General features: G+C 38.0%; 1 protein-coding gene across 2 annotated transcripts; it reads right to left on the bottom strand.

The window, feature by feature from the left end:
• Positions 1-7,783: 7,783 nt before the first annotated feature.
• On the bottom strand, positions 7,784-18,657 carry LOC148028185 (UDP-galactose transporter 1-like). 2 transcript variants are annotated; one of them, XM_087689936.1, is made up of 8 exons: positions 18,379-18,657; positions 12,109-12,275; positions 11,846-12,026; positions 9,996-10,245; positions 9,203-9,410; positions 8,785-9,016; positions 8,515-8,700; positions 7,784-8,310 (listed from the first exon to the last, which is right to left on the bottom strand). In XM_087689936.1, the coding sequence occupies exons 3-8, from the start codon at positions 11,954-11,956 to the stop codon at positions 8,257-8,259; spliced, it is 1,041 nt and encodes a 346-aa protein (XP_087546062.1). In that variant the 5' UTR covers positions 11,957-12,026; positions 12,109-12,275; positions 18,379-18,657; the 3' UTR covers positions 7,784-8,256. The 2 variants fall into 2 exon arrangements, with proteins under 2 accessions (XP_087546062.1, XP_087546061.1); XM_087689935.1 differs by lacking the exon at positions 12,109-12,275 and having other exon boundaries at positions 7,785-8,310; positions 18,379-18,656.
• Positions 18,658-23,040: the final 4,383 nt, after the last annotated feature.

Genomic DNA, 23,040 nt, shown 5'->3' with positions numbered 1-23,040 from the left:
GACGAGGGTTGTTGCTTGTCAAGCCTCTCATTAGGGAAGTCATTACGCTTGTAGATAGCTATATGTTTATTGGGATCAATCTTCTTTGAAGGTGTAGCTTTTTGTTGTTCATTAGGCTTTGCCCATCAATTTCTTAGGTGAGAAACTTTGGTCTTTCATCTCTTATTCTACAATTTGTTGTGGTTGTTGAATGGGTTTAGGAAGCCACAATCTATAATTCCCTTGGTAATATCCCTACACCTTGAGGAGTGCTTTAGTCACTTATCTAGGCAAGGAACTTGAAAATATTGAGGCTTGGAGGGCTCCTTTTTTACTTTGGTTGTCACCTTTTCATCAATTGTGCAAATCCACTTGTTCCAAATATTCTTTTTGGTCCATTTGGCTCATTGGTACTTACTTACTAGTTATTTCTTCTTAACTTGCACTTTATGATTTTGCTAAGTAAATCCTTACCTCTCTTACTAGAGGTTGTGATCAATCCTAATGCAATTTTATTGCCTTTATTTTGACAATAAATAAGATTATCGTTACTAAAATCTATAATGATTTTGACATTGAGAAGGCTAAGGTGTATGTGTTTCACATCAAAGTCGATGCTATACTTAGATGCTTGCTTGAGTACTTGCTTGAAGAGTCTTCCAAGAAGAGTCTCTTTCCCAAGATCCTTGCCATTTGGAAGCACATAAAACAATAATGTCATACTTTAGTCTCTACTAACATTAGAAACTTGCACTTTCCTAGCAAGGAGTATGGAGTTCTCACCATATAGGTTGATAGTTGCATTCATTGGCACAAGCTCATGTTATTCAACTTCACATCAAAATATTGGAACCAAAGAGTCATTTTGGTATGCTCTCTTTTTGCAATTAGTTTGACCCTAAGATATGTGGATAGTACTAGCTCCTCATCTTAAAGGTTGATTTTAGTGACCTTGACTCTTTCTTATAGAATGTTAGGACTTGTAGATCTAACAATTGTGTGTGTGTGTGTGTGTGTGTGTGTGTGTGTGTGTGTGTGTGTGTGTGTGTGTGTGTGTGTGTGTGTGTGTGTGTGTGTGTGTGTGTGTGTGTGTGTGTGTGTGTGTGTGTGTGTGTGTGTGTGTGTGTGTGTGTGTGTGTGTGTGTGTGTGTGTGTGTGTGTGTGTGTGTGTGTGTGTGTGTGTGTGTGTGTGTGTGTGTGTGTGTGTGTGTGTGTGTGTGTGTGTGTGTGTGTGTGTGTGTGTGTGTGTGTGTGTGACATTTCCCTTCAACAAAAACTTGAATCATATATATTATTGAAAGATTTCAATAAATCACATTACATTAAATAGTCAATCTAGGAGAAGGCATAGAACAAACTAAATAATATATCTAGATTATTATAAGCAAAAATATCACCACATTTTTAAAAATTGACAAAGCATATAATTAAATAGTGATCAGTTTGAGTATAATAACGCATGCTATTAAAGTTTCAAAATACATACAATTTTGAAGACATAATTAAGTAAGTAGACCAAACACATCAAACGATTAAAAAATGATCGATCTAAAAAATAAATTTAAAATTTGTTTGAAGATTGTAATCTCACAAAGCTCCTAAAGGCAAATTGCCATTGGAATAACTTTAAGTATACAAAATTGTTGTAATCTGTTGAAGGTAGTTCCTAGAAGTAGCTTTTCTAAGCTTGAATGGGTGAAGAAGGTAGTCCCTAAAAGTAGCTTTTCCAAGCTTGAGTGGGTGAAGGGTCTAGCTATTACTTGCATCCATACAAAAGATGAAGGTAAAAACATTACCATATCTGATGTGTATTATAGGTGTCAATGCGAGAACCAGTTGTTATCTCAATCACACCTATAATGATGCTATTAAAACAAACTCTAAGGACTTATATCGATTTTTCCATAGAAAATGGAAAGTTAAGAAACCAAAACACACATTTACATCAAATTGTAGAATTTATAATATGCTCCTTTGGAAAAATTTAACACACTAAATCATCAACACATCTTCGATGCGAGATGTAAATCTTAAAGGTCCAAAATTTAAATAGCAAGGCCAATACTAAGACCATAAAGGTTCTCAAACTCCCAAACCATTAGGCAAACGTATGAAAAACTATCCAATAGTTCTTAAAGTCCCTTGTGGGAAATATGTCTAGTACCTTAGAAGTTGCAAACCATTATAGTCTGGTATCTCCCAAATTTTTAGGGCACTTAACCACATTTTATAGCATTTTTCTAAAAGAAATTCATACCAATTTTTCTAGAAAGAACATGTTAGGTCAAAAATATCCTAGTCAACACAATTTCCAAAAATTATTTCCTCCCTACTAGTACATATCCAAGTCATATCACAAAACAACATTTAAGACTCTTAAAGTATCCATGCCAAAGATTTAGAAAATATATAAAGTAGAGCTACAAAGGTCATCGTGTAGAAATCCTACTTATTTATTACTAGACAAGAGACACTTATTAGCCATGTATATTAGTTACTGGATAAGAATATAGTAGGTCATTAGTAAAATGAAAGACGTAAGAGTCCTATGGATGAACCCCTACTTATAACCAATGTAGGCCAAGGTACACAATGATTCTAACATGACTAAAATGAAAGACATATGAATAGTACAAATGAACTCCTAGTTTAGCCACAAACATTTGTCAATCTTTGGATAGAAATTATCACTGAAACACTTAAAAAGTAACAAGAGCATTTTTCTCGAGGCCCCTCTAGGATTTTAAACCATAGAAGGTGATAAGAAATATTTGGAGAATAAGACCCTATGCAACCCAAGACTGAACACTTTTAATACTATATATTGTATGTCAAGGTGCCAAAAAGGTCATAACTCGACAACATTCGTTCTTTTGTATAAATATTTTTAGTCCACTACATGGGTTTGTATAAAGAGGCATTCTTATTCATAAAGATATAAGTGAGTATGTCCAATGGCTATGGTAGTCCTTTCATATATTGCTTCTTCTTAGAAGCCATTATGGATCGAAAAAGCTATTGGATAATAATGACTCTCACCTCAGAGGCTCCTGTATCCTCTCACTAATCCATGGATACCATTGACATCACCAAGCATCATATTGATCATGGTAACTATACCTTGGGTACTCCCAACCTTCATGCTGATTATGCTCAGATATCTTAGTCGCCATGGCGAATTTGATATCTTAGTCGCCACGGTGAATAGTCTCGGCATGCATGCAACAACTATTATAGAAAGATATCTGTTTTTCCTGCCTGCAATTACTCTGTTGTAAGGAGGGGGTTGACGATGAATCGGATGACGAGGGGGAGATGAGGGGTTCACTGGCCAAGGTTCACAAGATGAGTAAATGTTTACAATTCACAATTGTTTTGCCTAATGTATTTGTAATGGCCACTTCTCATTCCTAACATTGTTTTCTAGGATTCCATGTAGATATGTCACTCCAAATGTTTCGCATGTCACATAAGATATTCTATTTTCAAAGGTTTGGGGTCTGTAATAAAACATCAATGCTTGCCCACTTTCATGAGGATATCCAAAAGTGGGTGGAGTAGATATGGGTATGGAGAAGAGGAATGTAATCCTTCGTGCAATGCAGCTAAGATAGTTTGCAAGGTGGGATGTCTTATTCATTTACGTATGTGTCTTGTTATCATAAGTCCTATGATAAACAATTTTGTATGTCCCATCTATATTTCCAGTTTGTGGAGGCTATCAAAGCAGTGGTTGATAATCTAAACAAGACTAATAATGGTGATTTGGATTATAATACTAAATATGAGGAGGCCTTCAAGTAGGTTGAGACCTCAACTAGGGACCGCGATTATAAGATTTGAGACCTCAACTAGGGACCGCGATTATAAGATTTGTGTTATTGCTAACTATGCAAGGGTGTTTTCTAGCAATTATATACTTATGATTGGGGTAAGAAGGACGTGGTGCCTTTCAAGAAGGTAAAGCTAACATTCTCATGACACATGAACTCGAACCTAATAGCTAGAGTCCTTTTGATTTAGGTGATGCTTTCATGCCTTTCTATCAAATGCTCAAATGTAATTTTATTGGATGACTACACTACAAAAATGAAATGTTGCACCTCAGGATGACCAGCAAGGCAAAGGAGCCACTCATAAGTAAAAATTTTGGGAATAATAAGAAGATGCACATGTGTCCATAAGGAGATGTATTAGGAGGGTATTTTTTGAGATAGCTTAGGCCCTAAGGTCCTAGTAGACGTAGGAGATGAATGCAAGTTGGATACTACCACCCATTGAGGCATAGAATATGCACCCACCCTGACCTACTTATTTTTTAATTAAAGGAGTGAACTACAAATATTTCTTGATTATCTTCTAGTAATTGTTGTGTCATATTTTGAATTTCAAGAGTCTCTAAGATTGTTGTGGAGACATGTGCAATATGGTTCCAAAACCTTCCATGTAAGTACCTTGTATCTAAGCTACTAAATAGACACTCTTCACGTGTGCTCTCCTTTCCAATTGCTCTCACAAGCATGTCCATGCTACTAAGAGCATGTTGAAACATTTTGGAGAGGCTTGTGTCATGGTGGTGAGCTAGTGTGGGTAGGATTTTCCTGTAATATTTTGAGTTTTGTTAGCTCAATCTTAGCACCCAAACATTGGTATGTGAAATTGAGTCTTGTAGATTATTTGCCAAAAATAGTGAAGTGTACAAAGAAGAAAAGCTTCACCCATGATCACACATTGACACTCCTACTAGATTATAAATACATGTATGACAATGAGAAAGACATAAGAAGGGTTTCTCTCCACAAATATTGCACCTTATGTCCACTTATATGTTTTGCATGTAGCCTATGTCAATGCTCTCCTCTTTTGCATGTTAGAACTTGAATGATAGATTTATTTTCAAGAAGAACTATCTACTTCTACGGCTTATGCAAGAGAGGGGAGAAGAGTTTCAAATACCCCTTTTTAGTGCAAAGGGCAACATGTTGGGGGTCTAAACAAGAGGTTGAAATATGAGAGGCAAAAATGGACAACAAGTTGAGGTGGAGCAAACATCCCATCTCTACAAGTGAGTATTTGCAATGTTTAGCAACACAAGGATGGCCACTCCATAAGAATCATTGTAAGTAGAACATGAATGTTGTGTTACGTAAATGGTTGTTGTCTACAACTATTGAGGAGAATATTATAGTTATCAACCTATTTGCAAGTTGTGGTGAGTTAGGAAGGCAATGCAAGAACATGGACCATCACTTTCTAGGCCTAGAAAATCACAAACATGTAGCTTTTCCTGTATTGCATGACTTATAGTCTTTAGACATGCCATATAATAGCTTGTGCTCTAATATTTTGGCTTTTAATGTAAGCCTTGTTTAATTTTCCTACTAGATAAGATTTAAGCGCTTAAATATCATTTTTCAAAAGATGTGTACCCCAATTTCATGAATAGTAGCTATTGTATGACTTTTTTTTAATGAATTGCTAGTATCACCTTTTATCTCTACATATGCCTACACCATTTCTTTACAAAGCAATAGTTTGCTTACTTATAATCAATTGTATATCGTTACATTCTTTTGGATTTCTTCCATTAGTATCTAGATCCTTAACATAAACAATTCATATGCTTTGATTTTGAATGGATCTTACAAGGGGATTCACAATGCATCATTTATTTTTTATTTTTTTTGTGGATACTGGTGCAAATCTATTTAGAAGTTGCGTGTGTGTGTGCGTGTGTTTTTTGGGGGGGGGGGGGGGGGGGGGGGGGGAGAAGGGGGCGTAACTTGCATCCATGCCTATGTATGTCATTACATGCTTTTGAGTTTGGTGTCCTATTGAACTTGGTTTGATGTATTCTAAATGAACTAAAGGCTTACTCTATGTGTTCTGATTAAACTAAAGGCTGGAGTATTTGGTCTAGGGTTTATCCTCCCTATATATGTTTGGTATAGCTTAATGAATGTAAAGGGTGTGTTTGAATGCATCATAATCCTACTTATATATGGATTCATATTGATGTGGAAACAATGTGCTCAAATAGATAGGCAATACAATAACTACTCTGATATATCTACACAAAGATTGGATCTAACCACTACAATTAAAGTTATTTATTATCAAAAGTGACATGTAAGGAGATTGCAAGGGCCCAATATGTAGTCATCTAAATGCTCTATATGCTGAAATTTGAATGTAGGTGTACAAAACCTTTTGACTGTAAATTGCATACAAGCACCCATACAAAAGAGGAATAAAGTTGGGCACCTATTATACATTTGCAAGTCTACATGTAGAGGAAGGTGAGGAAAAGTTGATTTGGAGAGTTCTAGGTCCACAAAAGTACCAAGACAGAGAAGAGGAATGCCTATACTATGACGTTATGTTTCATTGATTAGTATAACACTACATAGATCTATGGAAAAGGGCGATTTTTGAGCCATTTCCAAACATGGCGTGGTAGCTTTCCTTGTTATATCTTGATCCTCATGCTCCAATATGGAATTGACATTTTTTATCCATGTACCTAAGTTCAAACTCTTGGTAGATACTTTAATCACCAAACAAGAATTTGCGTTAAGACAACCCATCATTTGAAACATAGTGCTAAAAGCCCTTCTTGTTTGATACATCATATCTTCATAATCACCTAGAATAGTATCAAAGGTTGTTCACATATCATAGAATTGTGAAGCAACACACTTTAGAGGCTCTTTTAAACCCATACAAAATGGCATTCTTTAACTTGAAAAGTTTGTTCTCAAAATAAGATACCTTAATTCTTCTAAGTGGATATAACTACTAATAATAGTTTCATTGTTAGCAAAGTATCTTTAAAAAGTAAATCCATCATCGTATGAAAAACCTTATGCAACTAATATGATCTTATACTTTTCTAAGGGCCCATTGACCTTACTTTATCCTCTAGCCCCATTATGTGTCAATTGTCTTCCTCTTAGTCAAACACTCCACTAGCTCCCAAGGTATCATTCTTCAAGATGTCATAATTTAACTTGTATAGGTGCTTTCCATGTTAGATTTACAAGTGCTACTTTCGCGGCTGGCTCCTTTACTTTGCCCATAATATCAACTATCAATGTCATGTTGACTATATGAAAAAAAACCTTATGTGCTCCTCTATTCTTTGAGACCACATTGGGCCACTCGCCCTTTCAAGCACTTCTTGATTGTCATTTGTTAATCCTCATCTAGATCGTGAGCATAAACATTCACCCAAAAAGTTCTAACATGGGAAACATATGGCTTGTCAGCCTAATGTGTTGTTTTGCCTTTCAAATCCTTTGAGTAACTTTGGCTTAAAGATGTTAACTATAGTGTTTATAGCCTAGGCCCAAAAAGGGTTGGCCAATCCCTTGGCCTTTGACATGCCCCCATTTCCACAATGGTTCTAGTAGATACTGTCTCCTTATGTGTGCATAGAGCAAGACCAGGTTTACATCCTTGCCAGATGCTTACCATTATTAACACAACAGAAGCCTTCTATTCCCATCTTTTCTAATTTGGGCACTACGAAAAGATGTTACCCAACACCTTGACTATGGCATAAGCAAGACCAAAATTAGAACATGAGGTAAACGGACAACTAAACAATGTCACTAGTATGGCAAACATAGATTGAATGTAAGCACTTCTAAGGGTCCCCTGCTCGCCATGGCAAATAAAAATTTACATTAGGGGGATGCAGTTACATTTAAAATGCAAGGAAACTCGGTTGAAATTGTTTACAGCAACTCAATCATCATTACACTAGTGTTAAAGTGAACTCTATTGTGATTTCAGCTCTTTTATGTATTTCACGCAGGAGGTTGTGAAATGAGACAAATGCAGTTTCTCTCTCCGTGTATTATGCAACAAAGATGGGATCTTCAATATCAGAGAAACCACTTTACATCGATCTGAACCATGCATTCAGACGATCTACAGTTCTTTTTGTAGTAATAAATAGATAAACTTACACCCACTTGTTTTAAGATGCACCCATCTTATTTGCCTTGACTTGTTTGATTTCACATCCTGTAAATATCACTAATCTCTCATTGATGGAGTCGGATTTCTCCTCTTTCCCTGTTTTCTAAGCTTTCTTATGAGTTCTGAAAAATAGATTGCATAACTCAAAAATGTTAGATAAGGGGCTTTTCCTAAGGGTCACCTTGTGATACCACTCTAGGAATGCCACCACTCTTAATTTCTTGACAATTGTGTGGGCAGTAAATGAAAGCCTTTGGTTTTCAAAACCTTGACACACAAACAATCGAGACCTCATCTATGGGTAAGCTTCCCTTGTATATTATCAGCTCTGTATGATCCATTTACCTGGACAAAGAAACTTCAGATTATTTCCCTGCAATTGCCATGTAAGGGCCAGCTACATGCTAATCATGAACTCCATTTGATCCACTAAGTTAAACTAAACGTTCCAAAAAAATAAAGAATATTTGCTGAAACCTAATCACGGTTGCATGATTGGGCTCAACTAGTCAAAACATTTGAAGAAAGTTTTCCAGGTTCTTCATTCACCAGAGGAAGCAGGTCGCCATTTTTGTCCAAAACTTCAAGACTCGCAGCCTTTAAATCTTGGGCAAGCTTGTGCCGGACATATCCATAGAAGGTGCAACCCAATAATGTGATGAAGCACCCAACTGCATTCAGTAGAGAGATGGGATTTCGAAATATGAACCAAGATACAAGGATGGCCACTGCAACCTGAAATAAAGTGATGCCTACCCAAGTCACATCTTAGAACTTGTTGTGGCTTCAAAACATTGAAAACTAGATTCACAAGGTTACCTTCAAATTTCCAGCTACATTGAATGTGACAGCAGTGGTGGTCTTGATCACATAAAATATTGAGAAGTTCAAACAGAAAGCAAAAAACCCTGACCCTAAGATTATGATCAAGGATGCCCAGAGCGACGGCTGAGAGACCATCCATTTCATAACATCTATGCCCTCAAGAATAGCTGCTGGAATGAACATTATCATCACTGCATATGGAGCCATGTAGTATACAATATTGATACTGTGAATCAAACGAGAGATTGTTTTCAGACTAAGCATGCTTTCACCCACAGGCAATGATTAACAGTTCTTAAACACTCCCTTGCTTTGCAAAATTTACTCTTGCTAAACTATGTAAAGCCAGGACAAGAAGAATAGAATAAAGAACTTCAGAAAGAAACCCTTCACAGCAGACAAAATCCCATACCTATCAAAGTTGTAACCCTGAAGCAGAGATTCTGCAAGTATAGTTTTAGTCGATGTAACCATGCAGCCAAAGAAGGCAGCTAAAAATCCAAACATGTTGAAGCTCATTTCGGTAACAGACGTCAACAATATGCCACCTACTATAGGCACTAGGGAAAGCCATACTCTCCTATCAAAACTTTTACCCCATATAAGCCACTGTAGAACCACTGCACTCAAATGAACACAAGAAAGCAAGTTAAGGGGGAAGCATTCTAAATTTCTGCCTGTTATAAGATAACAAGTAAAGATCCTTTCATGTTGTTGCAACCTACAGTCGATGTACAGCAAAAGTCACACCTGGCAGTTCTAGGACATCATGAGCAAGTACAAATTTACAGAGATCAAAAAATTTCAGACGCCAGAGAGACTGAAAAGTTAAAAACTGGATTTGCACATTCTGGCACATCTTTTGTACAGTGTGCAGCAGGCACATTATATGAAATGTGTGACAATAAATTGCACAAGAAGGCTCATCTGAGGATTGATAATCAGTGCAGATCACTGCAGGATGAGTCACAGAATTTTCTAGGATGAAACACGCGTGGAAATAGGTTGGGTCCATCCATGGGTTATGAATGGCTGCCTTGTCATTTTCTTACCCTACCAGCACTTTAGCTAATGTAGGTCTTAAAGGAAAAAATCTCTTTTGTCAACATTTGCTATAGTGATGATTAATACTGAATACTTATCTACGTGCTCAAGAGAAGACACTAAAGGAATTATGATACTGTACTAAATCAAAATCACCAAACCTGTGGTGGCCGGAGTGAAGGACTTGATAGTTTGCATAAATGATACTGGAATGTAACGCAAGCTCACATTGCCAAGCACAATGTTGATACAAAATACAAAGGACATAGGAAGGATGCGATTCCAACGATCAGCAGGGTTAACTTCAATCAAGGGCTTTAATTTCAATATCTTAATAGCCATAAAAGCTCCAATTGCTGAGCAAATGAAATGTATCGTGGATACAGTGAGGGGGTACTTGAAGTCAAGTTTCTGCAGAAAAAAAGACAGACAAATAAAAATCCCAAGCCAAAGGCGTTGTATCAGATAACTTAACATCAGACTTGTGCTTCTTATTAAAAGGAAATTTTTCTGTTATACAATACAGATTTTCAATCTTTTCAGGTACTGACTCCTGAAAGAATCAACTAGCCAGCCCATCAACTGAATTTCCAAATCTGCAAATAGTATCTTGCTGTTTTCGGTATGAACAGGGCATGAACCTCCCATTTCAACCATCAAATTTAATCGCTTGTTTAAAGTCAGTTCAAGTTCCAATATTGATGCGTCAACAAACAGTCCCTGAATAGTTTACCCAATCACCATTTGGAATCGTCTATCCAGACGGTCCAGCAACAGGCCAGCAACAGGCCGTCCCTTGTGCCTCAAGCCTCAATCTTTTCCTTCCAATCCTAGGCATCTCTCTTTGGTTTTGGTTACAGACTCCTTTTTCCCAAGTTTGCTTGGGATGTGAAAGCTTTCTTAAAAGTCTGTTGTGCTCGTGTGTGTGTGTGTGTGTGTGTGTGTGTGTGTGTGTGTGTGAAAGCTAGTTCATCAAATTATTATTCTCACATTGCATTCAGTTGAGAATTTGGCAAAGAAGGCAAGGCCATCCAAGGCTTCATTAGCATAGGCAGTAAAACTTCAAGCAATTTCCATATCTCAAACTAGTAGAGTATTCTCATCCAAAAACAATGTGAATGATAGAACCAATGTGACTAAGAAATTCAAACCTATGATCCAAAATTTCAGTATCATGTCTCACAATTGCAACCATCCATATTCTTTCTAGGGATGAAAACCCTGAGAAATTTCCTTCACCAACAATTCAACTTCTGTAAAACCAGAGTCGATTTGTAAACCATGTAGGGGGAAATTCAAAACCTGTGTACATAATCAGCAGAAGACTACTGCAATGAAGCAGCACTCCATCCTTGCACAAACAGTACCCTAAGCTATCGAGGGACTGGTACAAAACATGATGGCAAAGAACATAAAAAGATACCAAGCATGCATTAACTTTGATGACCCTAAATACCCTCTGGTACAGCAATCTAAAGGATTGAAGTGTTGAATACACCTCTCTTATACAAGTAAACTCAGCACTTTTTTACCAGCTCTTCCCTTGTATTCATGTAGCCAGAACAAAAGCCAAACAAGTAGCTGTCAGACTGAACCACTCCTACCTCTTAGGAGTGAGTCACAAGAACCAAGCAACCACGAGAACAAGACCACAAAACACCCCTCTGCAGATACAAAATCTAAGGAAACCCTGTTTGAGGATCACATGTCTGCAATTTGTACTGACATGGTAGAATTCATCAAATGCTTGGTAATACTATTGGACCAAACATCCTACTCAAATGACTGCTTCAACACCTGCAGTAACATCTGTAGCACTAATAATCTGACTCTCAAGTGTCTAGAAAATCTCAATGGTTTTCTAACCTGCTTCCCTCATATTTGGTAAAGATGTTTGTATGAAGCATATATAAGCACTCAGATAATATGGTAAATAAAATATTTTTCAATGAAAACATGAAATTTAAAACATGTGCCAGAATCTAAAACATTAAAATTGATAATCACCAACCTGGAAGATCCACTTGTTCATAATAACAACAAGAACATTGAAGCACCACCACTGAAGAACGGCAACAAGGGCACGTATATCTGCCCAGCCTGGTTTAGGCTTTCCATCCATTGACTTGAGATAGATTAATGTTATCTAATCAATTCTAGTGTAACTTCTGCATTGAGTGGATAGCTATCACCTGCAACAAGCTGATATGAGATAAAGATATTCCACACATGATTGCTACTTTAACCTACCTACTCAATTCAAGTCCTACTCACCAATTTTCTGTCACAATCCACTCATGTGGCATGATAACCATGCATTGCCTTGTAACAATGTTATCATTGCAGCTCCAGAATGATCAATCAGCATATTAAACAACAAGACTTTCAGTGACTTGTGCTCTTTGGAAGCATCGTGCAGCCATGATCCCCTTGCTTTCAAACTAGGTAGTCAAGTATGATCCATCCAAACCATGGACTTAGTAAAGTACAAAACATACACACAAAAAATGTCGAATAAAATCCGGTGTTTCATACGGTCATTTAAAAATACATAAGAAATTAAGGGTCAAGCTAGTAAATATTCCTTGTTTTAAAATGAGAACGGTGGCTACCCATGAGAGTGTCACAAGGTATTATCCATTCAACACTATTGCAGTTTACATACCACAAATATCTTTGCTTCAATTTTCAACAATGAGTCGTGAACATGATGAGAGGTTGAGAAAAAATGTAAATGCAAGACTCTAGTCACAAGGAATTTCCAAGATCCAATTCATTTAAAAAATTGGAGAAATGTACAATACATCAAAAAAAGGAGCTAGTTGCGATGACGGATCATGATTCATGGATCATGGTATGGCAAGTCATAACTCACAAGTGCCAAGTGGCAAGTACAAAAAGTAGTAGATACAAAAAGAACCTAAAGACTGAGACTCAAGGTGACCTGTGTATAATGTGAAGGCTAGGGTTGTCATGTCCAATGGCGTCCGATTAGTACAATCCAATGCTAGTACGGTACTAATCAGACTAATAAATCTTGGACCTGCATCCGATGAAAAGAAAGATACATATAATTTTAAGTCTATGCTTAATGTTTGAACTTGAAGCATAAACTTGAAGATTCAAGTCAAAAGTAAGCGCAGAAGAGAGTCAAATCAAGACTCAAGCATCAAGACCCAAGAGTATAGTATGAATAATGAAACCAACAACTTTATTATGAGCCAAATGTGCAATCTCATACAAAAAGTATACAAAAATGGATTGAGATAAAAGCCATCATCCATGGCTCAATCCGAATCAAGATACATGATTACTCTAAGTGCTCATATTACTCTCAGCATCGAAGCTGGAAGTATCCTCGTCACCACATCACCCTCCTCAACAAAATCACCCTCACTAATGGCATTGCCCTCGTTATCATGCTCGGGCTCTCTAAGCTCTATGCAAGAGGCAATGATAGGTATATCCTCCTAAGCCGAACTAGGAGTACTTCTCGAGCCACTCCCACACCTCATGTACAATCTAAGGGCCCCACAAGCATCATGGGCAGCCAATGTGGATGCCAAATTGAAAGATCCATCACTACCGGCACAAGGGCGAATAGCAACACAAGCACAGCATGCACAAGTGCAATAGACTTACCAATCTATCTCCTCCAGCTCCAAATAAAGCTCCCTAAATATTTACTCTTCTTTCAAGTCTCTCGTAAGTCACATTTTTTAAGTGTGCTGATAGAGAGCTCGAGTGAATCCACATTTACCTATACATTTAAATGATAAAAAACTTAGATTAAACAAATAAAACTTCTTTAAATATATTTCATAATCTATTAATAAAGTTATGAACTAAAAAGTATAAAAATTAGATATACAAGCTTGTCTTGCCATAAACATCTCATCCATATTGCGTAGCGTGCATAAATTGGAGCAACAATAAATTAGTCGCTCCAATTGCCACGTGCTAAGCTTATTACAAATTTTGGTGTGCACAAGGGAATAAGTGGATCAATCCTCTCACATGCACCCAACAAACAATCCTAAACCATATGCCAAGTGAGCAAGAGTTGAAAATGTTCACGATCCCCCTTTTTTTATGGTCACTCCATCCATCGATAAGGATAGAGCATCCATACTTCGCCCAACTGGCAAGCACAAGCTCAAGGAACTTGTCAATCCTCTCTCTCTCTCTCTCTCCTCATCAAGTTTCTTGATATGCATACCATTGTATATGACACCACACCATTCCTCGCATGGACCGACGGTGGCAACGGACGGATGAGATTTGGAGCTTTGAACAATACTTGCAAGTGTTGGATTTCTCCTTCACTCATTCGAAGTAGGCATGAAGTGAAAGACCTCATGAAGAGAGGGTGCCATTGATGATGTATCAAGAGAGCCTAGAGGGTCACGAGTGGAGCATGAGATGATTGAAGAAAGAAGTGGAAAGGGTAGAGAGGTTGAAGGAGTAGCGAACTTGACAGAGTAGAGAGAGACTAGAGCTTGATGGAGCAGGAAGTTGGAAGGGTTGAGAAGTTAAGGGAGGAGAGAGCTTAAGAGAGTAGGAATAGAGAGCTTGAAAGGAGAAGGGGTGAAGAACTTAAAAGGATGAATGAGATGGAAAAGGAGGAGGGGGGGATTTTTATAGAAAGGGAGAGTGCTTTAGCGTTTAGGGTTGGTAGAGAGAAAGAGAGAGAGAGAGAGAGAGAGAGAAATATATATATCTATTAATGTCTCTAAAAGGCCAGAGTGGCCTATGAGACCATAACCAATACAATTGGTATCATCATCTCTCATCAAAGAAGAAGAGATAAAATTTATATGTAGGTCTACATGGTAGATTGGAATGAGAAGTATAGAAACTGAAAAAGCTGAAAAAACTAAGTTTAAAAATATTAAAAATATTAAAAAGAGTGTAGAGTATCTCCCCCTCAATCTATGGAATCCACCAAGACTTTGCAAACTATCTCCAACTGAGTCAATGCGCCAATTTGCCTCTGTAACGAGCAATTGTGATGCGAATGTGACATATATGGGCATGCCTATGTTGTCGAGTAGGTACTCTAGAGCATTGTGCTCTGCGTACACTGTAGCTTTGTCAACTGTGATGCCACTCGATGTTGTACCTCGACAACACCTATCAATAGAGGGGAGAGAGAGAGAGAGAGAGATTTCAAATTCCAAAATTTGAATGATGGCCCATGGGAGAGAATGGTCGCATTGTGATATTATGTGTATATGAGAGATAGAGAGAGATGGATGAATCATGAGAGGGAGAGGGAAGGAAATAGAATTTTTTAACTTGTTAGTTTAATATTTAAACTTTTGTCTTGAGTTTTTGTATAAGAGAAAGAAAATAATAGAGAAAAGAGAAACAAAAGAGAGAAAGAAAAAGGAAAAAGAAAGAAAAGAAAAAAAGAAAGTACAAGAAAAAAGGGAAAAAAACAATCACAAAAGTGACCATTTGGTATACATGAGACAAGGTGTAGTGGGTGGAGATCAAGCACGACCAATCCGTCTAATGAGCAAGACTGAACGTGTCAAATGGGACAAGACAAGTCGAACGAGTTATCACGTCCATCGGACATGGACAACCCTAGTGAAGGCTTCATGAAGAGGCTTAGGAATTGTTAGGGATAAAGAATATAGATGCATAGGTAGAGGTAGGGGAAGGGAAAGGAGAGAAGGCAAAGGAAGAGGAAATAGAAATAGAGCTACATGTAGGGGATGAGACAAGAGGCAAAGAAGGATGTAGAGGTAGAGAGAGGTGGATGGAGGGAAGAGGAGTAGAGAAGCTTGTGTGTGTGTGTGTGTGTGTGTGAGAGAGAGAGAGAGAAGAGGAGGTGGTGAGATATAGCTAGACGTCAATGAGGATAAACAGGAAAAGGTTAAAGCCAAAAACCACTTTTCTTTTAACACCAACTCAAAAAAGGACGAAAACCATACAAATTGTACATGTTTGATCGAATTGGACGGATCACACTATATGGATCCGCCATGGACCAAATGCAGCCATGCTTTCAAACCATACTAAACCAACATGAGATTAGTATACTCTTATCACCCATTTGAGCATACATCTACTAGAAGCTGTGGATTATTCTATCTAACATTTCTTATCATTTATCTCTATACAATCTCTAAAAAGTGCCCTATACATAGTAAAGTCCCAAGGGCTATACAAGCAAAGAATAGAAACTATGATAGGCAAGCTTGAAAAAGCTTCACCACTTCAAAACACTCAAGAGTATTCAAATTGTTGAAATGCCATGCCCAACTAGAAGCTTTCCCATGCCTTTGGATTCTAAGCTGTCAAATTGATTAAGTGAATACGTTCCCATAATTGAGTAAATAAAGATTGACGTGCACAATGACACATCATAGTTCTCTAAGTATCAAGCAGCAATCGCTATGGGGCATCTTTTCATGTTGATAACTTTCTTTTGGAAAGTTCCAAAGTTCTTTGTGTTAAAAGTTAGGAAAAGTGGTTTTTGTCTTTGATTCCATTCTCTAAAGCATGCACATTGCACATTTTCCTGTGTTGGTTAGACACACTAAGGCATAAAGCCTATTTTTTCCATTAGTTTATGAAGCTCTGCTGCTGTGCAAAATCCTTTTTGAGGCAATGTAGCTGTTTGCGGTCCATTTTCTCATCCCTTTCGAGCTACAACCGTTGATCAAGTATTTTGGCAATGAAGATCTTTTTGCCAACATAACAAATTGGAGCAATATCATCCAATTTGATGTATCTTTTGCATTTGTTTGCATTTCTCATGCTGTAATTTTCTATATCATCGGACGTAATGTGTATCCTCTTATTTGAAGGTAACTGGAGCTTTCTGCATGCACATATCCGATACGGATATCATTTGCACTATCAATCAAGATTCAAGTGTATTGATACCATAACTTTAAAACCTTTAGTTGAAAGTGTCCTTCTACATCTTGATTTTTGCATTGCAACTCTGATTTCAAATCCATGTCCACCAAAACATTAGATTCAATCTAAATTCCACCTCAAGAGCCCCTCAATTCAGCTATGTAAGCCACATATCTAATTCACAATCCAACTCTCTAAGAGTTCAATAAAAGCACATCCATCAAGAGTTGAAAAAGAGAGCAAAGCATCACTGTGACCAAAAAAGCAAACAGAGTTTCCATGAGTTTGGGAAACAAGAGTTTTGGAAAAGGAAGAATTGGAGTTTGAGAATTTCTGCCATTTTAAACTTTTGTGGAAACAAAGTTTCAAAATATAAAAATAATATAAATAGATAATATCTGTGTGTGTGTGTACACAGACACATGTTGTAAGAACAAGCACACATGCAACAAACGAAGCAGAGGCAAAAAACAATATAAGAAGGTGAAAGCAAAACAGGGGTTAATTTTCTGCCCTGAAAACTCTACGGCCCAAAATGCGTTGCCAAGGAACTCAAAGGGTCCAAAACAGCTGTTCCATTTCCGGGCTCCCAAAATGCTGTTTCTGGAAACTATAAGAGCAAAACATCAAACTTTGATTCAAATATTAGAGTCAAAGTTTAGACTCGCATTTGACCTAAGCAAATGCAGCAAAGAACACGGTTACAGATGGTTCAAAACTGTGGAACTAGGCGTACACTCTACTCAGGACATTGATATCCATTAGGGAGTATATTTTTGTGTGGTCATCTAATACCTATAAACCACATCACTCAGTCAATGCCAAACGTTAGAAATACTATCCACTTTTAGGATCATGGTTCATGACTTTTGCAGCTCTGGCAGTTTGGGCCTATCTATGTTCTCATGTGTCTCTCATACATGCTTGTGCCCAGGCCCCATACATAGTCAGCCCTAGCCTGATTTTTCTTTGGCCATTTTGGCCCTTATCCTTACTCTAGATCCGTGCTACATATCTATTAAGATTCATCAACCGCCCTTTTCCCTTGAAGCTTTCCCATTACAGATGTTTATGCATGCACACATCCTGAAATGTACGGAGAGTGCCAGGCATCGTCCAGCAAAGGGGTGACATTTTCATTGCAAAGAATTACAGAACCTGATGTAGCAACAAAATTTGTGGTGGTTCGTGAATCAAATATGCATCCTCTCTGCCTCACATGTCTCCCATGCTGTGGTAGCCTTCCCAAACTGCAGGTGGCCTGTTCTAGAGCTGTTTATGGTGAGTCAGACCTGTTTCCTAAACATCCGCCTTGTGTTTGCTGCTCTGGAAGGTTGTGATGCCGGCATTTTCATCCGAGGATCTCCTGCTGCGTGTGCTGATCGTGAAGCCTTTAAGAAGCTGTCCTGACTCCTAACTTAGGCAGATGTTCTAACTATGGCGCTTCGTGTTTAGAATGAGTTTAATAGGTGTCCTACCCTTGGCTATTGCTTTAGATACCATGCACACCTCTCTCTCTCTCTCTCTCTCTCTCTCTCTCTCTCTCTCTCTCTCTCTCTCTCTCTGTAGATGTTGTGCTACTCTGCCTCGACGGATTCAGATCGAACGCAATAATGAAATTGCAGATGCAGAAGAAAAAGACGTAGGAGAAGAGAAGAAGAAAAGTACTTGCTGTCCAATGCGACGTGGTGTCTTGGAACTTGGACTCGGCATGTATCGTAACAGCAGCGGCGGCAGCAGCCGTTTGAGGGCAGAAACAGCGATGGCGTCCAATGCATCCTGCACCACCTTAAATCCCTGCGACATGGAGGAGGAGGAGGAGGAGGAGGAGAAGCAGGACAGTACGATAATGATGACCATGTTGACCGACGCATCATCAGCAGAAGGCCTTTACCTTCTCAACTACATCATGTTGCTGTTATTATTTACTAGACAGATCATGCAAACAAGTTGTTTCAATTACCCCCAACCAACCAATAAATATATAACTAGGTTCACACATTCAACTAAGTAAAGGAGTATGAAGTTCTATATACAATTCTTGCATGTTTATTATGTAGTATTTTTATTGATGGTATTTAGACATGTGATGTGTTTTAAAGTGAAGTACCTTCATAGATAAGATTTAAGGTTGTTTAAATATATGGAAAATCTTGAAATGAGAATGTATACTTGTGTAGTTCGAGTTAATGATTGTGAATTTAAACATTCACATTTTTGTAAACTATGTTAAATGAAGTTTTTTTCTTCCAAAAATAATACTTTTTACATCTTACTAGGTGTCCGTACAAGTTGTTGTACCCTATCACGGTTGCATTTTTCTTATGGATGATGGCTTGCTCAAAATTCCTAGCCTTGTCTGTGCTATCAACTATTATTTCTATGTTAACCTCAAAGTTATCCTTGAACGGTTTGAATACTCTATGTCTTTCTTCATTTTCTTAACAGCATTTTTTTAGTATTATCGGATTCTTTTCTCGATATTGGTCATCTGTTCTACGTACTCCTAGCCATTTTTTTTACATCCTATACTCTAGGTGAAGTACTTGCTCTTGTGTCTCTGTGTTGGCGCTTCTGAACTTGCTCATGGGTTTTGGTTGTAGATGATGCCGAATGATATGGAAGTACTTGAGTTGGTGGCAGGATTTGGAGTGGTTGAGGCTGCAAGTTTGGTGTTGTGGCAAAAGTTTGGTCTCTTCTTAGTTTGCTTCTATCTGTATTTTCTTATAAAAGTTGATATTGTTAGTTTCTTTTTTAATGTTTGAGAAGAAGTTGTATTTGAAAACTTGCATGTTACATAGATTATGTTGCTGAATGGATCGAAGTTGGAACCATGTTTCTAGGTGTAGACCTCTCTACTCAATAGATATGTGGCCTTATCGATTGTTATTGCAAGATTGTCATGACCGTAATTGCAATGGTTCTTTTTCATGTAATCTTCTAGTATGTTCTTGCCTTCTTTTTTTGGGACTTCTACCAACTAGTTGAGCGAGATGTTAAATCCATAGTGCAGCAACTCAATTGGATATGTTTCGATGCCATTTGTTCTTGTGTCCAGAAGCACTTGGGCTACACTTGTTCGTAGTGGATTGCCAACCAAGTCTTCGTATCAAGTTCGAGTCTGTCAAGTATGTCATTGAGGAGTCCTGCATGTTAAGTACATATACGTTAGCATTGTCGTTTCAAGTAAAAATGAAGGTTGTGAAGTTTGTAGAAGGTTAAGTATCATTGCGATCTTGTTATCTTATGCAAGTCACTATTCATTGTTGAGAATTCGAGTGGATGTGGCTATCAATTTTAGAGGTCGTTGTACATTGTGTAGCCATTGACATATGTTGATGGCTTTTGCCCAACGATGTATGCCATTCTCATCTAGTTTATCATTATATACCTATGATTCTGTATATTTGTAGGACAGTTCTTGATTTGGCACGAGATATTCATGTGGTTTTGAATGTATAGCCGAAACATCTGCATACATAAGTCAATGTGGTTAGGTGAAGTAATATGTCATTTGGATTGTGTGTACCTCATCGGGAGTCATCTTTGCCTTGATAGGTGATGTGTATTTATAAAAGAGAAAATGAGGAAAGTACATTAGTATGTTAATAAATCTATTAGTAAGAGAAGAAAATTAGAAAAATGCATTAGTATATTAATAAACAACATTTGATAGAAGATTTAAAAGATTGCTTTATTACTTGCTACAAGAAGCGTATGAGATTGTTGTGTGATGGAATGTGTTGTGTTTAATCTTTATTTGTTTCTTGTTGAGTTATATTATTTCTTTACTTGAGTCATAGTGTCAAGAAATGTGTTAGACCAAAGACATATGGATTTGGAAGGCCGACGATTTGCAAATTTCTTCTTTTGATTATGTGGGAGAGCATTATATAAACTAGTCCAGATGATGTGAACATGCTTCTTATGCTTTTTGGTTGACTATGGCTCCTTGCAATTTGTGACCGATGATCGCATATTCATCGTGTGAGTGTCAATGAGAACGTGAATTTATGGTACCACTTGTTATTTAGTGCCTTGTGTTAGTGCTTACTACGTTGTAGAGTGAGTTGTTGGTTCATTGACTAGATTGTGTTGAGAAATAGATAAATGAGGTATGCTGCAGAATGAGGTGCTTTGTATCCCATAAGCACAGTGAGGAGAGTGGAACAAGCTGGAAAGCTATAAAGACATGTACTTGGTTCATTTTTCAATGCAATGCTATTGTCCTTTCAATCAAGTGTCAGTGTCATTGTCCTTACACACAAGAATGTGTTTATGAGTTCAAGTCTCAATCTTGAAACCTAATTCACTTGTGTGACATTTGGTCTTGTCTGTGTCTATGTACTCATGAGTCTTGTCTTCATCTTCCATCCTCCATAGCTCCTGCCATGCTCTAGATCCATGTTTTCTCACATGGTATCATAGCTCAACTGAGCATGGCATAGCTCAGACACTACCTCTCTAGTCTCTCTTCACCTTTGGTCAACTCTGTCCAGCTCATGACTCCATTTTCAACTTCATCTTCTTCGTGTCTGCCATAGCCTATAGGACCTACTTGCCTTGGAGCTCCTTGATCTCTCCATACAAGGCATATCTCACTGAGGTGTCTTCAAGGGAGTTGTTCCTTGACTCAGGGCGCAGCATTGTGTTACCTCACAGCATAACATTGGGCACTATTCACTCCAGCATTTCGAATTTTCTCCCTCGCTGCCCTGTTTTTGACAGTCGTCTAGTCGTACAGCCAAGATGACCTGCACTCATCACGATCCATCCTGCGAGCTTAGGGGTTTTAAAGCTTGCCATATGAGCCTCCTTCCATCTAGAGATCTCGAGAAATAATCACCTCTAGGAGCTACTACAAGCAAAAGTTTAGTCACCTGTCTACTAAACCCTAGTTCCAGCCATAGCCATTGACCTTCAAGGTTATAAAACTTTTCATTTTCTTACTCCTCTTAGTCCACTGAAGACTCTATCACTCTGGTCTTACTAAGCAGTTAGTTTCCAACAAACCATCACACTAAATCAACAAGCAAGAAGAAGACCAAGCATCAACATCCGACATTGAGCTCCAAGATAGTATCTTTTTGATACTCATGCAGTGTTGTTAAACACTGATCGTCTTGTGTCTCTTGACATGTTGAGGTACAACTCTTTTGTTGGCTAACTTGCTGCTGATCAAAAATGGCAAAGCTCGAACAAATAGCCAAGTTCAACTATGAGGGCTTTCATGCTTGGAAGGAAAAGACCATGTACCACCTCATGAGAAAGGACCTTTGGGATCTCTTTGAAGATGATGAAGCTTATGCAAACCGCGAGAAAGAAGATTCTGAAAGTGGGATCCTTGCAGTAGCTCCACCAAGAACCAAGGAGTGGAAGAGGATGAACAACAAAGCACTAGGCATCATTGCCTAGGGTCTATCTGATGATGTAATGCATCATATCTCTGGCATCAGAGATGTAAAAAGGGCTTGGGAAGAGCTTGACAAAATCTTTGGAACTCAAGCAAAGAATTCAAAGGTAAAATTGCTCATGTAGTTTTATAAGCTGGATATAAAAGATAGTGCTTCCATGACCACACACATTAATAAGTTCAAGAGTTTAAAAACCCAGCTTGCAACTCTTAAAAAGAATATTGATGAAGATGAGGCAATAGCTGTACTACTTGCAAGTGTAAACAAGGATCCATATGAAAATCTTGTGTCCACTTTGAGTAATGTTCCAAGCCTCACACTTAAAGAATGCAAAGTAAAAAACAAGAATGCAAAAGACGATGTCTCATCATCTAGGGACAATCTTTTGTACACCAAAGAAGCTGTTGGACCTAAAGGAAGAGGTCGAGGATTCATCAACAACAACAATAAGGATCGAATTATATGTCACTATTGTGGTAAGACTAGCCATGTAGCCAGCGAATGTTTCCACAAGAAAAGAGCCCAACAAGTGCAAAGTGATCATCACCAGAACCAGTTCATGGAAGAAGAAGAAGAAGAAGAAGAAGATGCTTCCACTACCATCAACAACTCTGACAGATTGTTTTGAAGAACTTTCATTGTATCTTTCATATGTTTTTCCCATAGTGGATCTTTCTTTTCCTTAGTGGATTTGACTTTATAAAAACCCTACCAAAGATGTACAATTTCAAGCCTTAACTTGACTAGGCTTCCACATAGCTAGTCTCCTGGTGGCCAGTCTTTGTATGCAGGGGGGGCAAAAGCCAGCAAGGGTAGAGATTCATCAATTGAGGGGGGGTGTTGAGAAATAGACAAATGATGTATGCTGCAGAATGAGGCGCTTGGTATCCCATAAGCATAGTGAGGAGAGTGGAAT

Source organism: Lygodium microphyllum, chromosome 12 (genome assembly GCF_053477565.2).
Source record: "Lygodium microphyllum isolate KBCC chromosome 12, Lygodium_microphyllum_v1.1.10, whole genome shotgun sequence".
Classification (NCBI taxonomy): domain Eukaryota; kingdom Viridiplantae; phylum Streptophyta; class Polypodiopsida; order Schizaeales; family Lygodiaceae; genus Lygodium; species Lygodium microphyllum.
The sequence above is the reverse complement of the archived record's forward strand: the minus strand, read 5'-3'. Positions and strand labels throughout refer to the sequence as shown.

What these genes read in the sequence shown, in the direction of transcription:
- LOC148028185 (XM_087689936.1), bottom strand. Translation starts at nt 11,956, where the DNA reads ATGGATGGAAAGCCTAAACCAGGCTGGGCAGATATACGTGCCCTTGTT. An exon ending in CTTCACTCCGGCCACCACAG is followed by an intron (nt 9,411 to 9,995) that starts GTTTGGTGATTT and finishes ATTTGAGTGCAG; the next exon opens with TGGTTCTACAGTGGCTTATA. An exon ending in ATGTAGCTGGAAATTTGAAG is followed by an intron (nt 8,701 to 8,784) that starts GTAACCTTGTGA and finishes ACTTTATTTCAG; the next exon opens with GTTGCAGTGGCCATCCTTGT.